At 46.8% G+C, this 15,913-nt stretch overlaps 1 protein-coding gene across 4 annotated transcripts in view; it reads right to left on the bottom strand.

The window, feature by feature from the left end:
• Positions 1 to 3,806: 3,806 nt before the first annotated feature.
• WSCD1 (WSC domain containing 1) overlaps positions 3,807 to 15,913 on the bottom strand; it is a 55,859-nt gene continuing 43,752 nt past the window's right edge. For all 4 annotated transcript variants that reach the window (XM_054459500.2, XM_054459499.2, XM_054459498.2 and 1 more), the window contains exons 8-9: positions 10,060 to 10,260; positions 3,807 to 7,935 (exon numbers count right to left, since the gene is read on the bottom strand). In XM_054459500.2, coding sequence (XP_054315475.2) covers positions 7,583 to 7,935; positions 10,060 to 10,260 — 554 coding nt within the window. In that variant the 3' untranslated portion in view covers positions 3,807 to 7,582. The remainder of the gene's footprint in view (positions 7,936 to 10,059; positions 10,261 to 15,913) is intronic.

Below are 15,913 nucleotides of genomic sequence, written 5' to 3'. Positions count from 1 at the left end.
ATGAATAAAAAACGTAAATATAGAAATCCATAGATGTGTTGAAAAGCAGAACGTGCACTGTGATGTGCAAATCATAAATTTTGACTATTATAGTAAAGAATTATCTCAGGACCCAGTACAATGGGATTGAGAGATAAAAAGTATGGAAAAAGAGCTGAGTGTGCAAACCAGATTTTTGAGTTCCAACACCAGTGCCAGGATGAGAGATTAAAGAAAAGAGATGGCAATATTCAAAGAGATAGTAGCTAATATGTACTAAAATTAAAGAAAGAAATCTAGTGTAATCCCAGCATTTTGGGAGGCCGAGGTGCGTGGATCACGAGGTCAAGAGATCAAGACCAGCCTGGCCAACATGGTGAAAACCCCATCTCTACTAAAAGTACAAAAATTAGCTGGGCATGGTGGCAGGCACCTGTAGTCCCAGCTACAAGGCTGAGGCAGGAGAATCGCTTGAACCTGGGGGCCGAAGTTGCAGTGAGCCGAGATCGCTCCACTGCACTCCAGCTTGGCGACACAGTGAAACTCCACCCAAAAAAAAAAAAAGAGAAGGAAGGAAGGAAAGAAAGAGAGAAAGAAAGAAAGAAAGAAGGAAAGAAAGAGAAAAAAAGAAAGAAAGAAAGAAAGAAAAAGAGAAAGAAAGAGAGAGGAGAGCAAGAGAGAGGGAGGGAGGGAAGGAAGGAAGGAAAGAAGGACAGAAGGAGGGAAGGAAAGAAAGAAAGGAGAGTGAGAGAGAGGGAGGGAGGGAGGGAAGGAAGGAAGGAAGGAAAGAAGGACAGAAGGAAGGAAGGAAAGAAAGAAAGAAAGAAAGAAAGAAAGAAAGAAAGAAAGAAAGAAAGAAAGAAGAAAGAAAGAGAAAGAAAGAAATTGAAAGTTGCACTATGTGCCGAGCAGAATAAATTTTTAAAAATAATACAGATCTGGCCAACATAAATTGGGAATGTTCCTTTAGCTTCACAAGTAGATGATTCTGCTACTGCCAAGGCAGTGGGTTGAGGACATTAGCTCTGAATTCATTATTATGACTTGGATATCACCGATCCTCTTGGATGATGCTTCAAAATATCCACTACATGCAATATGATCCAATGGCCAGTGCCTCTATGGACCACAAAGCATGCTCTGATTGCTGAACTTTTTCCTTATTGGTGTTGTGGTGTACAAATGACCCCCACCTCCTGGTGTTCATGCGTTTGTGCAATCCCCTCCCCTTGGATGTGACTAGGGCCTGTGACTCGCATCTAACCAGTAGAATGTGGCAAAGATGAAGGGATGTCACTCCTGCAGTTACATTATGAATGTTAGACTGTCTCACTCTCTGGGCCCTGAAGAAGCCAACAGCCATGGGGTGAACACGGAGACACCCACATGTCAAGGAACAGTGGGTGGCCTCTAGGAGCTGAGGGCCTCTGTCCTACAACCACATGCAACTTAATTCTGTCAACGATCTAAGTGAGTTTGGATTCTTCCTGGTCAAATCTCCAGATGGAAACGCAATCTGGCTGACATCTTGATTGCAGCCTGATGAGATCCTGAAGCAGAGAACCCAGTTAAACGATGTGCAGCCTCCAGACCCACAGAAACTGTGGAATGATAAATGCGTGTTGTTTTAAGCTGCTCTGTTTGTGGTCATTTGTTGCTCAGCAATAGAAAACAAATACAGGTGATTCTGGTGAGGGATGATTTCAACCTTCGGCAAGTGCCATGGTACAACTGGATGGTTGAAGGCTTAGACAGTATCTGTATTAGCACCACTATTCTTCTTCCCTGGACTTCCTGCTAGACACATACTAAATGTGTGCCCTGCCTTCCAAAGTGAGGGTAGATTATTCTGTCATCTGGATACCATAGATCTGACTGTGGGAGAAAGAATTATCTAAGTGAGTTGATGCCAAAGCCCAAGTGACCAGGCTCTTGTCACTTGTAATGCTCAGGATGGCTGGCATTGGATTCAGAGGGGCAGCTGTCTGCAACTGGAGCTCTTACAAATACATACATACTGCTGGGCTCAGACCCACCAAAGATTCTTGCCTATTAATTAATGTCTTGGAATAACAGGATCTTTCTTTGTCTGGGATTTGGTGACTTGGGATGAAAACTCTGGGCTCCTATCTTATGGCATTATGGTCCATCTCACTGACTTCCCTTCTTTGGAAAGGGATTTTTCTTCTGAGCAGGTTGTCAAGTAGTGGGGATGCTTGATAAACAGCTCTTAAAACTCAGTTGCCCAACAAAATGTATTCTGGCAAAGAATGAGCAGTGAAATTAATGGACTTGCTTCCAAACGAGCTGTCTGTGCACACTTGTCTCATTTCCAGCAACTTCTTGAAGAATTATAGGTATGCAGCATGGGGCCAATCAGGTGGTTTAGTGGAATGAATCCACCTTCTGGTCCCAGCTCCACCACTCATTCCCACAGCATGACCTTGTATGAGACCCCTCCCCATTCCAAATCTCATTTTGCTCTTCTATAAACTAAAGCAGTGAAATTTTGGCTAACTCAGTCTCAGAAACCACATTTTCTCTTCCCTCCACATGGAAATAATAATGTTCACCTCACTGAGGCACATGTGGGATGATGTTTGTGGAACTTTGTGACCCAAAATAATTTTGTTCGCTGTTATTGATCATCATTATTCACACCTTCAAACCATGGATCTGTCGCTGCTGATGCCTGAACCTGAGAAAAATTCTTAAGTACTAAAGACACCTTGGAAAGTTAATGCATTTAGCTCATGGTTGTGCTTATAACATCAACTGGGATTCTTTTTATTTTTGACATCAAGATTCCTCATTTTATATTGCCTCATTTAAGCTGGATCTGCTCATATTTCCCATGGCGGGGACCTGGATGTCTGCAATGTGTCTGCACATTTGGGCCCCTCCTGAGAACTTCCAGAAGTTCAAAATCTATCTTCAGTCACAAAAGGCAGCACTGCAGACAAATATACTCAAATAAATTTCTTGGGATCCTGGTCTTTTTCTATATATTGTATAGATTTTCATCCTGGCATACTGTATAATAGACATTCCAAGGAGAGTATGAAGATGGGGAGCCACATATAACTCCCTCTGTTCCTCCGATTTCTGGCATATAGAGGGCTAAAGAGGGAAAGACAGAGGGGGAAACTCGCAGTGGCATCATTTACCTCTCCTCCAACAGCAGCAATTCAGCTCTGCCCCAAGCTTGCATGTCCCACTTTGCAAAATCAAAGCTATATGGTTAACCACACCTACCCTCCCTAGAAGGGAGTTTACTGTCTATAAGCTGTTACACAAGCATGTCCCCTGAAGGGGCTAAAGAGGTCTTATCCCCATTCCAAGTAATTTATCAAATAATTCCTTCCAATACCACATCATATACTCCATGAAAGAAGCTACAGTAACTACAAAAGGGCCATACTTTGACAATCATTACAAATTGGAATCCCAGTCCTCTCATTTTTCAAGCAGAGATAATAAATAATAACCACAGCAAAGGGTCAAACATTAAATGAGACAACTGATGGTTTGGGCTGGGCACCTTATGAATTATTGTCTATGGCTATATGGGTGACCTCACCATGTACCAACTTAAAAATGCTACTTGTCTTGGCTGACTAAGCACAGCTTTCTATTGAGCATTTGCACTCAGCTCAATTCCTGTGAAAAGTCACCTCCCAATCCTACAAGCTCAAGTTGGACTGAGTTTCAGGCTTTACCTAAATCAGCCACAGAGATAGAGAATGTCAGAGCCCTAGGGCTTTTCAATTCAACCCATTTGCACCATGTTCTGAGTTATAAGTAACAGAAATTAAACTCAACCCAACTTAAACAATAAACAGAATTTATTAGCTCATATAACAAAAATGTCCAGAGGTAAGGCCAATCTCAAGCAAGGCTTGATCCTGTACTTAAACAATTTCACCAAGGACTTGATTTCTTTCTGTCTCTCAACTCTCCCTTCAGTGGTGTCAGCTTCAGGTGATTCCTGGTCATGATCCCAAGGCCCAAGGTGGTCATCATAAAGACCCAGGAATACTACTACCTTTTTCACATTCAACAGGGGAATTAAAACAGCTTCTACCCAGCATTCCCAAAAGTCTTGAAATTCCCTCTGGCTTCATTGCCTTAACTGACAAGGTCATACCTAACCTGGTCACCATAGCTGAAAAGATGGAAGGTGTCATTGGCTTAGTCCAGGACATGTATTCCACCCCTGGAGAGGCTCTGGCAGATCATATGAATTCCCAAACAGAAACGGGGGGTTGCTGGGAAAGGAAATGGAGGAATGAATGTGGATGCAACCAGCAAGACCTACAACTTCCCCCATTTTATGGATGGGAAACTGAGACTGGAGATGGGAAAAGCCTTGTCCAAGATGGCAGATAAGAGCTGGGACTAAAACCTGGCCTTTCAGTCTGACGACTCTACATTATTTCCACTCTACTTTATCCCCACCTTGTTCAGACCAATTCCCCCAATATTGAGTGGTGATAAATAGGAGGTCAGACAAATCAATTTCTCCCTATAGTGAAATGAACCCCTTTGGAGTCATCACATTTCAGATACCTCCAATGGGTTTCCAAACAAGTCAGCAGAAAACAAACCTGTGTCCCAAGAATTCTTGCAGTCATAACATCAACCTCAGCACTTCTCCTCTCCTCTTGGGGCCCCCTAAGAACCAAGTGGCTATTGCTACTTTTAAGGGGAGAATGCATTCTGACATGCAAACATTATCACAGATTCATGCACTCAAAATCTAATTTTAGCTGCAAGAGACTTCATTATAAGATGTTCACATAATTAAGCAGCTTTCTTCCCAGGGTTTGGAAGCCTGTCTATTCTTCTCTCATTTACACATCACTGGGATTACCAGAATGTGTTTTAGTTCTTTAAAATTACATATTTTGGTTTTTCCAGATTGATCCACAACGGGAGATGAAATCCACAAAAATTACATGTTTTAACACAGGTTTGTGTAACTCCGCAGCCTGGCTATTAAAGTTGGAATCTGTAGACAGTCAGGGTTTCTCTGTTCTGTTCTAACCAGTTCCTGATGCATTTGCCACACTTCTGCCCTACATACAGATCAGCTTTTATTCCTTGGCTGGTTGGGACAGTATCCTCTTTACTGAGAAGCTAAGAGCTGTAGATGAGACCTAACTTGGAGAAAAACAAATGGACTTTCCTGTAAGCACAGACAGATCCCCGTTCCTGTTTCTGATGAGATCTCCTACGTAGGCAGACCTGGGATGAAGGCTGCCTTCACCGCCAGCTGTGTCACCGCCAGCTGACAGGGCCTTTGCTCTTCCTTGCTCATCCAACATCCGGGAGCACCTGCCAAGTGCCAGGTGTCTTGCCGTATGGACTGACTCAATATAAACTGGATGGACACTGACCCCATCATTCTACTTGCCTGCACTCTTCACTAAGGTACACAGTCATCTACAAGGCCACAGGAGCTGGTGACGCTCTACCTGGAGAGAGATGACATCTCTGGGCACCTGGCAGCAGTGAATGTACCAATCCAACTACCAGGAAAAGCCTGGTGCTGTTGCTCTCCCCAGACCCTAGCTCCAGTCCTGGTCACTCCTCTCTCCACACTTTGCACTTCCTAGCCTCCATGGCTTCCCCGCTGCCACACCTGCCATCGCTTTCGAGGATCTAGGCTTGCTCTGGGATGCAGGTCTGCCCTGGCTACCCCGTCCAAGGCAGTGTGGAAACTCCTGAGGGGTCTCAATTGCTCCTAATATTAGGGAGAAATAGCCCCATCAGAGGCCTTCACAGATTGGATGCTGAAGCTATCCTGAGCCAATAAACATTTTCAAAGATCTTGGTGTTTCTAGCTTTGAGCTGAACTGAGTTGATGCTATGGGAGGGTCAAGAACAGCTTCGCATCCGTGTGGGTTTGGGGGAATCCCAGGAAGGACCCGGAGGCCACCAGGGGCACAGACGCCCAAACCCACCCACTGGCCAAACTGAAGGTTGGAGGAAGCGTCCATCTGGGGAAGGGCAGCTCTGCTGGGCCTTCCACCTGCCGCCTGTGCTCATAGCAGGTGGCTCTGGGTTCTCCATCATCAGGCTAGGAAGCAGAGGGTCAGGACATCTCAACGTCCTGCTCTCCCAGATCCCTCACCCTGCCTTCTCCTCCCAGTGCAGCTTGGCTCAGGCTGACAGGGGGTCTCCCTGACAGCTGACACACAGCAGGACCATGGGGCCCGGCCAGGGGTATTGTAGGCCTGAAGAAGCCACTGAGGGGCTGCCTGAGTTCAGGCCCACCCACCTTCCCACCTCCCCCACCTCCACAGGGGCCAGTGTGCAACCGGATCGCCACAATCCTCCCTGCATCTCGGCCACCTTGAGCGTTGCTCCCGGGTTGCACTCCTACCCTCCATACTTGAACCTCCCGGCCTCCACAGCTTAACTTGTGAGCCCAAGATGTGTAGCATATGTTGACCCCCATCCCAGGCTGGCAGGGCCTGACCTAGGGGTCAGGCTGAGTACTAACTAGCTCTCATGACCCCAGTGTGGGACCCCAGAGAGAATAGGGCCCCTATGGGTGGAGCACCAGTCCCAGTAATCTCCGAGACACAGCCCTTACAATCTCTCCATGCCAACTCCCAAGACCCATCCTGCTGGTGTACAGGTCCCCAGGGGTCCTGGGCTCCCCTGGAACTTCAGCTCCTGCCCTCTTCCACATGACCCCAGGCTTACACCTTGCTTCTGGGGCATGACTTGAATCTGCAGCTTCCCTGAGGATAGTTGGAGGAAGAAGCCAGGCAAGGAGGCCCCATGCCCCGGAGCGTGGTGTAGGAGGGGTTGAAGGGGGTGGTGGGCAGTGCACAGACTTAATGTGGCTGGTCTTGAGGTCAGTGTCTGCATTGGCTTGGGCGGGGTGGGGGGCAGTCCTCAACCCTGCCCATGGTGCAGCCAGCCCAGCCACAGAGAAAAGAGAGGCAAGGCTGCAGAGTTTGTGGTGCCCGTAGTCACACCACACACACATTTATGGGATGTCAAACACACGGCCAGGGCCGCACATCCTGGAAGCAGCAGTCTTTGTGCCCACCTCCATCCCAATGGTCCTCGCTGCTCAGAGCATAAATGCCTGCCCAGCCCAGCATCCCAGAGTCGAACACCCTGACGAGCAAGTCTATGCCAGGGCTAGACACAGGAAGCCCAGGGCCTCCTGGATCCCAGGGAGTACACGTATATCTGTGTGAGAGAGACAGCCAGCCAGCCCCCAGGAGCACACGGCCTGGCACCTGTGTGTTATGTCTGTGCATGGCTGCGTTTGTATCTGGGGGCACCTGGCACACCCCACGTGGGTGGCTTCTCTGCGTCAAGACGGGGCTATGAGCCTGGAGTGGTGTCTGAGTGTCTGAGGAGGTGTGGGTTCGTGGCCAGGTATGTGTGTCCATTTGTGTTCGCCTTGTGATGTGTGTCTGCTGTGTCCAGGTCTCCTTGTGCGGGAGGCAGCACCAGGGTGGGCCCTCCACCCACCGTTCGTCCTAGTGAGGCCACGGGCCTGAGCATCAGAGTGGGGTGCGCAGCCCCGTGGTGAGATTGCGTCACTCAGCGGGGGCGGCGGCGTGGGCCAGGCCTATCATCTGGGCACATACTCCCTGGGCAGCCCCGTCCAGTTGTGGTCACGCAGGGCTTGGTCCACCGTCCGGATGTAGCCATTGATCAAGTCTTTCATTTCCGGGGTGAAGGGCTCAGGGTCATGGGAGCGCCGGCCGCGCCGCCGGAAGCTGCCCTCCTTGTTGTTCTCGACGCAGAGCAGCCGCTCCTCGCTCACAGACACGTTGAGGAAGGCCACCATCTCCCGCAGCGTGGGCACCAGGCTGCGCCGCAGCTCCTCGTAGTGCACCACCAGCAGCCGCTTCCCGTACTTGAGCCAGTCCAGGACGTGCGAGGACCACCACGAGGCGTAGCTGTTGACGAAGTCCGGCCACTCTGGAGTGAGGACAGGAGAGACGCAGAGTCAGGGGTTGGCCCTGCCAGGGCTGCCGGTCCCCAGGGGGCTGCTTAGGGGAGGGAAGCGGGCGGGGTTTTCCACTGTCCGCTGCCTAGAGTCAACCTGGCGTTCCCCATGGAGGAGGACCCTTTGGTGTCCGAGCAGTGTGTTTATGGTGGGCGGGGGCAGCTCTGGGCATCCTGGTGGAATGAGGATGCTGTGCAGGCTCCATTTCCCATCCCAGGTCCTCCTATAAAGCTAAGTCAGCGTGGTGCCTGATGGGCACATATGTGTCTTGTGGTTTGATTGCCAGTTTGAACCTGTGAAACTGCCGGGCAGTAGGACATACAGTCAAGCCACAGACGGGGTGGCCTCGGACTTTTGCAGGTAATCTACTTTATGAGCTTTCTTTTCCAGAAAATTAAGAAATTAATTTTTGGGGAGGGGTGTGCAGGGTCCAAATATCAGAAATCATCCCAATAAAAAGTTTCCATTATTGAGCTATTAACACACCTCAAACGCTGTGTGAAGCGTTTGCTTTCTCTAATCTTCACAATGACCCTAGGAGACAGGGCCTATCCTTGTTTTTAAGATGAGAAAACAGGCTCAGAAGACAAGATAAGCAGCTTTCCCGGAGTTATATGGCTCATAAGAGGCAGAGGAGGTGTCAGAGATCAGCCTGCCTGACTGTCGGGGGCTGTCTAGGTAGAGGATGATGGGGGAAAGGGAAGACTAGAGGCCGGCAGAGGCCACCCACTGGGTGATCCAGTAATAAGTGGACAGGAGCACAAGCTGGCCTGACCATGGGCCCTGTGACTTCTCCTTTCACCCCACCCTGCCTGGACACTGCTTTGTTTCTGACCAACTTCATTTCACATCACTTACCACCCAGACTCTATTCGTCACCACCCAAAGGCTCAGCTGTGTGTGCCTCGAGGGCAGAGACCCTGACCTCATTAGCCTGCGCTCCTGGTACCTTGCCCCATGCCTGGCACCCAGGAAGACTTCAGCAAGTGTGAGTCAGAAGACTGATTCCATGAATAAAGCTGCAGTGGGGAACAGGCCAATCTGACCCAGAATCAGACACTCTGGATGTTGGGGCCCAGATGCTTGTATGCCCCCCAAATTCACGGAGAGTCCTAACCCACCATATCATGGTATTAGGGATGGGGGCTTTGGGAGGCGATTAGAGTCAGATGTGGTCATGAGGGTGGGGCCCTTGTGATGGAATTAGTGCCTTTATCAGAAGAGTCACCAGAGAGCTTTTGGGGACATGTGAGGACACAGTGAGAAGGCAGCTGTCTCCAAGCCTGGAAACAGGCCCTTCCTGGGAATGGAATTAGCCAGCACTTTGATCTTAGACTTCCCAGCCTCTAAGACTATGAGAAATAAATGTCTATTGCTTAAGCACCACCCCCTTTCCCCATCCCCCAGTTTTGTGGCATTTTGTTATGGCAGCCTGAGCTGACTAAGACATTGGGTGTGAGTCCCAGCGCTGCTGCTCACCACCAAGGCCAAGTCCTGCAGCCATGTTCTCTGGGCTCATCTGGAATGTAGGGCTGATGTGATTTCCCCACCAGACACTGTGAAGAGTCAGTAAGAGGCAGCTTAGGAGGGAATTAACATGCTGAGCTCTGACCAGAGACCAGGCAGGCACATCATCTCACTGCTCCCTGAATTCCCCACGAGGTGCAGGTCTCATTCTATAAAGGAGGAACCTGGTGCTGAACACAGAGGAAGGTGCAAAGCAGGTCCATGTGCACCCCATGTACTCTTCTCCCAGCCCTGCATGAGCTCCTGGGCAGAAGCAGAGATGGAAAGGGGTGCCTATCACCCCACTACGCACTCATGGAGGCAGAGAAGATTCTTGGTAATCAAGCTTGCATCTAGCTAAAATGCCTTTGCGTATGGACCTCAGCAGGCATGGAGGGCAAGGGGAGGAGGTGAACTCAAGCCCAGGCACAGCAGCACTAAGTCCCTAGCAGGATGGGGTTTGAGTGCCTACCTGTGTATACTGATCCTGCATCCTGCAGTGCCTACCTGTGTATATTGATCCTGCATCCTGATGGGCAACCTACCTGTACTGACAAGCCTCCCACCCCCACCGCAAGGTCCTTGATTACCTTTGCTCTTCCAGTTGCGGTCAGCTGCATACCCCAGGTGCCCGGCACATTTCCTGTTGAATTCCGCCACCAGGGACCTGTATGGGTTCCGGATTAGCAGGATGGCTGAATCAAACATCTCAATCTCCCTCCTGCCACTCTCGTGGGTTTTGACACAGATGGTGCGTCGGCTCCGCCAGTGGTCCTTTTCACCCTTGAACCCTGCAGGGAAAAATGAGAGGGTCTCTGTGGAGGATGGTGTCCATGGGGCCCCCTACCATAGCAGCAGACAGGTTGGGTAAAGCCGGCATCTGAGGCATAAGAGAGGGCCCATGGAAGACACAGAGGACACTGAGAGGACCTATGGATGGTGACAGGAACGGCCTCCACAGGAGTGACCCTGTCCAAGGGGAAGTGACAGCAGGAGTTATCTAACAGTGGGGAAAGATGGCATCTGCAAGAGAAATGAGATGAGGTATCCCCTGAAGACCTCCAGGAGTCAGAGGGCAGAAGACCTGTCATTGCAGATGCACGCATATGTTTTGGGCATCTTCATAGAGATAATTTTACACAAGCATCACAAACAACCTTTGATTTAACCATAGCTGCAAACATAGCTGAATGAAGAGACTAAGGCGCAGAGTGAGCATGGGACTTGCCCAAGATCACACAGTGCTGTGAAAACAGCGCCTGGGCTCTCTCTCCACATGCCACTGTATGTCTCTGTGAGACCCCCAGCTTCCTCTCACCTCCCCACAGTCAGGGCAGGATCCTGATTTACAGGTTCAATGGCTATGAGCAGGTGTACATCCACCCTCTGACCTGATGCCATGGTCCTATAACAGGGCCCAGCCTTGCCCCAGAGCAGGTCTGGTCAAGGCCTCATCCACAGTGCTGGAGCCTGGCTCTGAGGACCCAGGGTCCAGTTTCTATGAATGGAGACTTGTTCCCATTGATCGGCCTATTGGGGGCCCTCTCTTTCCTTGGTCCCTTGCTATAGTACTGGGCACTCAGAACCTGAATGACTGACTACTGGCAGAGAAGGCCAGACTCTGCCCATTCATCCAGAGTCACACATTTATCAATGAAGGTTATTATGTGCTCACTGCGTTAGACTTTATTTTGGGGACAGAGGGCTAAGACTCAGACCTTGTCTTTAAGCTCATGTTCTAGTAGAGGAAATAGCCTAAGTGCAGCCTATAGGGGCTTATGGAAACAAAGAGAAGGGATCCCAAATAGTGGGATATCCTAGAAGGCTTCCTGGGAAGAGGTCTCCTGAAACTAGTCTCCTGGCCACACCCAGCGTAGCCCATGCACCCAGCTCTGAGACATGTTCCGTAAGTGCTCATGTGCTTATCTTGGGCTCTTGGAAACAAAATGAGTCCTACCACCTGCCCCTCTGCAGGAATGGCTGGAAAGCATTTGTATCTGCAGTGAGCACTGAGGGATGCTTTGATGCCTGGAAAATGCAAGTCTCTTTTGAATCTGGAAGTCCGGGTTTACCCACTGAAACTCAACAAGCTTCAAACTCATCTCTGCCATGGGCCGAACACCAAAAGGCCTCGCTTTGATTCATTCTGTCAAACAGCTGGAAAACGCTATGAAAGGAAGAGTCAAACTGAAATGAATAAACTTGAGATCTAGTCTTTAACAACCCTGAGACCCGGGGTGCCTTCCATACTGCCTCGGCCTCTTCCAACAACAGCTATTCTTCCTTACAGCTCAGACCACGTTCCACCTACCACAATAGATTTGGCTGTTGGGCATTGGAGATGCCTTGTGAATTGTGCGTGCGTGTGTGTGTGTGTGTGTGTGTGTGTGTGTATCACTCTGTCAGTGCTCTGAGGCCACTGGCCACACCTAATGGTCTTGTAAGCCTCAAAGATGTGAGTCAACCCAACCTCTATAGCTGGCAATACCAGTCCTCGGGCCACTTACCATATGTAGACCGAAACAGCCAGCTGCTTGAATAAGGTAAGGGCCTTGGAGACGAACAAGGTGGGTAACTGCAGCCTGGGCAGAGTGGGTGATTCCCAGGGGACTAAGCCAGAGTGGACAGGGCCATGTGGTCATGTGGCCACTTCCTCCCTCACCTGAAGATGCCTGTAACACTCGAGGCTCCCAGGGAGTATGAGGCTGGGTTATATGGACAACTATAGCTTTTTCCCAGAACCGAGATTGTTATGAGTGATTCCAGAGCCCAATGCCAAGCTCAGGAAGTTTCTGTTTCTCTAGGGTGTTACTGACAGTATCAACTTTCCTACACCAAACTCTGGTTAAGAAATCCAGAGAAAATGGGCCAGTCATGGTGGGTCACTCCTATAATCCCAGCACTTTAGGAGGGCAAGGCAGGCAGATCAATTGAGGTCAGGAGTTTGAGACTAGCCTGGCCAACATGGTAAACCTCTCTGTCTCTACTAAAATACAAAAATTAGCTGGGCGTGGTGGCGGGTGCCTGTAGTTCTAGCTATTCGGGAGGCTGAGACAGGAGACTCGCTTGAACCCGAGAGGCGGAGGTTGCAGTGAGCTGAGATTGTGCCATTGCACTCCATCCTGGGCGACAGAGTGAGAGTGAGACTCTATCTCAAAAAAAAAAAAAAAAAAGAAAGAAAGGAAAGAAAGAAATCCAGAGAAAATGCTTGACAACAGAGAAATACATTTTAATACATTTTGCCAAATTTGATGCCAATGGACTTGTCTGAGGCTTTTCATTCTTAAACAAAACACAGACTTCAGCCATTTAACTTAATTTCTCTTACTTCTACAAGGGAAAGATTACAAATCAAAACTCTTAAAAGATTTACATTTTTTATTACATTTTGATGAACCATTTCTTGCCTCAAAAAAGGAATGAGCAGATTAAATCAGTTTCACCCCTAATTATTGAGGGTTCTAAAAATTAAGGAAAATTCAAGAAATGTTTATAGAGGGAAAATTCAAGCTGCTAGTCTTTCCCTTTGAATCCAGAATAGGCACGATCTCATGAAGTTCCGCTCTAAGTGGGGTCCTCGGGCTGCCTTCATCAGGGCCACCTGGGAGCTTGTTAGAAATGAAAATTCCCAGGCCCCACCTCGGACTACCTCAATCAGACTGTCAGGGGTGTGGGCCAGGACCAGTGATTCTCTTTTTTACTTAAAAATACTTTTATTAAAAAAGAATGAGTTCATGTCCTTTGCAGGAACATGCATGAAGCTGGAAGCCATCATTCTCAGCAAACTAACACAGGAACAGAAAACCAAACACCGCATGTTCTCACTCATAAGTGGGAGTTGAACAATGAGAACACATGGACACAGGGAGGGGAATATCATACACCGGGGCCTGTTGGGGGGTGGGGGACAAGGGAAGGGAGAGCATTAGGACAAATACCTAAGGCATACGGGGCTTACAACCTAGATGATGGGTGGATGGGTGCAGCAAACCACCTTGGCACATGTATACCTATGTAACAAACCTGCACGTTCTGCACATGTATCCCAGAACTTAAAGTAAAATAAAATAATGATAAATATAAATATATTTATCATTATTTTAAACTGACACATGATAAATGTACATCTTCTTTATGGGGTGCAATGTGATATTTCAATGCATGTATACAATGTTTAATAATCAAATCAAAGCAATTAGGATATCCATCGCCTCAAACATTTATCATTTCTTTGAGCTGGAAACATTCAAAATCCTCTGTTCTGGCTACTTGAAAACATATAATCAATTATTGTCAACTGTAGTCACCCTACAGTGCTATAAAACACTAGAACTTATTCCTAATATCTAGCTGTAATTTTGTATCCTTTAACCAACATCTCCCTGTCCTACCCTCCCTCCTACCCTTCCCAGCCTCCAGTGACCACTATTCTACTCTCCACATCAGTGAGATCAACTTTTTAAGCTTTGACATATGAATGAGAGCATGTGGTATTCATCTTTCTGTGCCTGGTTTATTTCACTTAACATAATGTCCCTTAGCCTCATCCATGTGGTCGTGAATTATAGCATTTAATTCTTTTTTTTTTTTAAGGCTAACTAGCCATTGTGTATATGTACCACATTTTAAAATTCACCTATTGATGGATACTAAGGTTGATTCCATACCTTGGCTATTGTGTATGGTGCTGTAATAAGCATGAGAGTTCAGGTATCTCTTCAACATACTCATTTCCTCTCCCTTGAATATATGCCCAGCAGTGGGATTGCTGGATCATATATATGGCAATTCTTTTTTTTTTTTTTTGAGGAGGCTCCATTCTATTTTCCATAAGAGCTGTACTAGTTTACATTCCCACCAATGAGTATAAGAGTTCCTTTTTCTCCACATCCTCTCCAACACTTGTTATTTTTTGTGTTTTTGATAGTAGCCATTCTAACTGGGGTGAGATGATATCTCATTGTGGTTTTGATTTGCTTTTCCCTGATAATTAGTGATATTGAGCATGTTTTCATATACTTGTTGACCATTTGTATGTCTTCTTTTGATAAATGTCTATTCATATCATCTGTCAATTTTTAAATCAGATTCTTTTGGTTTTTTGTTGTTGAGTTCCTTATATATTTTGGTTATTAATCCCTTGTTGGATGAATAGTTTGCCAATATTTTCTCCCATTCTGCAGGCTGTCTCTTCACTCTGTTGATTGTTTCCTTGGTTGTGCAGAAGTTTTTCAGTTTGACATAATCCCATTTGTCTAATTTTGCTTTTATTGTCTGTGCTCTTGAGGTCCTTTCTCAAAAGCAAAAACATCTTTGCCCAGACCAATGTCCTGAAATATTCCCTGTTTTCTTCTAGCAGTTTAATAGATTTGGGTCTTACATTTAAGTCTTCATTTTAAGTTGATTTTTGCATAAGGAAAGAGATAGGGGTGTATCTTCAGTCTTCTGCATATGGTTATCCAGTCTTCCCAACACCATTTGTACAGCCTCAGTCTTCTGCATATGGTTATCCAGTCTTCCCAACACCATTTATTGAAGAGACTGTCCTTTCCCAAATGTATGTTCTTGGCATCTTTGTCAAAAATGAGTTGGCTGTAAATGCTTGGATTTATTTCTGGGTTCTCTATTTTGTTCCATTGGTCTATGCGTCTGTTTTTATACCAGTACCATGCTGTTTTTTGTTACTAAAGCTTTGTAACATATTTTTAAGTCAGTAGTGTGATGCCTCCAGCTTTGTTCTTTTTGCTCAGAATTGCTTTGGCTATTCAGAGTCTTCTGTGGTTCCATACAAATTTTAGAATTATTTTTTTCCGTTTCTGTGAAGAATGTCATTGGTATTTTGATAAGGATTGTATTGGATCTGTTGATTGCTTTTGGTAGTATGATCATTTTCCCAATATTAATTATTCCAATCCATAAATATGGGATGTCTTTCCATTTTTTTGTGTGTCCCCTTCAATTTCATAAGTGTTTTATAGTTATCTTTGCAGAGGTCTTTGATCTCTTTTATTAAATTTATTCCTAGGTATTTTTTCATAGCTATTTAAATGGTACTGCTTTCTTCATTTCTTTTTCAGGTAGTTCACTACTGGTATATGGAAATGCTACTGATTTTTGCATGTTGATTTTGTATCCTGTAACTTTACTGAATTCATTTATCGGTTCTAAGGGTTTCTTGGTGAAGCCTTTAGGCATTTCTATATGTAAGATCATGCCATCAGCAAACAGGGACAAGTTGACTTCCTGCTTCCCAATTTGGATGCCCTTTGTTTCTTTTTCTTGCCTAATTGCTGCATAGGACTTCCATTACTAGGCTGAATAGACATGGTGAAAGTGGGCATCCTTGTCTTGTTTCAGTTCTTAGAGAAAAGGTTTTCAACCTTTTCTTCATTTAGTATGATACTAGCTGTGGGTTTTTCACATATGGCCTTCATTGTGTTGAGG

The sequence above is a fragment of the Pongo pygmaeus genome, chromosome 19 (genome assembly GCF_028885625.2).
Source record: "Pongo pygmaeus isolate AG05252 chromosome 19, NHGRI_mPonPyg2-v2.0_pri, whole genome shotgun sequence".
Classification (NCBI taxonomy): domain Eukaryota; kingdom Metazoa; phylum Chordata; class Mammalia; order Primates; family Hominidae; genus Pongo; species Pongo pygmaeus.
Note: the sequence above shows the minus strand (reverse complement) of the source record. Positions and strands in the feature narration are given on the sequence as shown.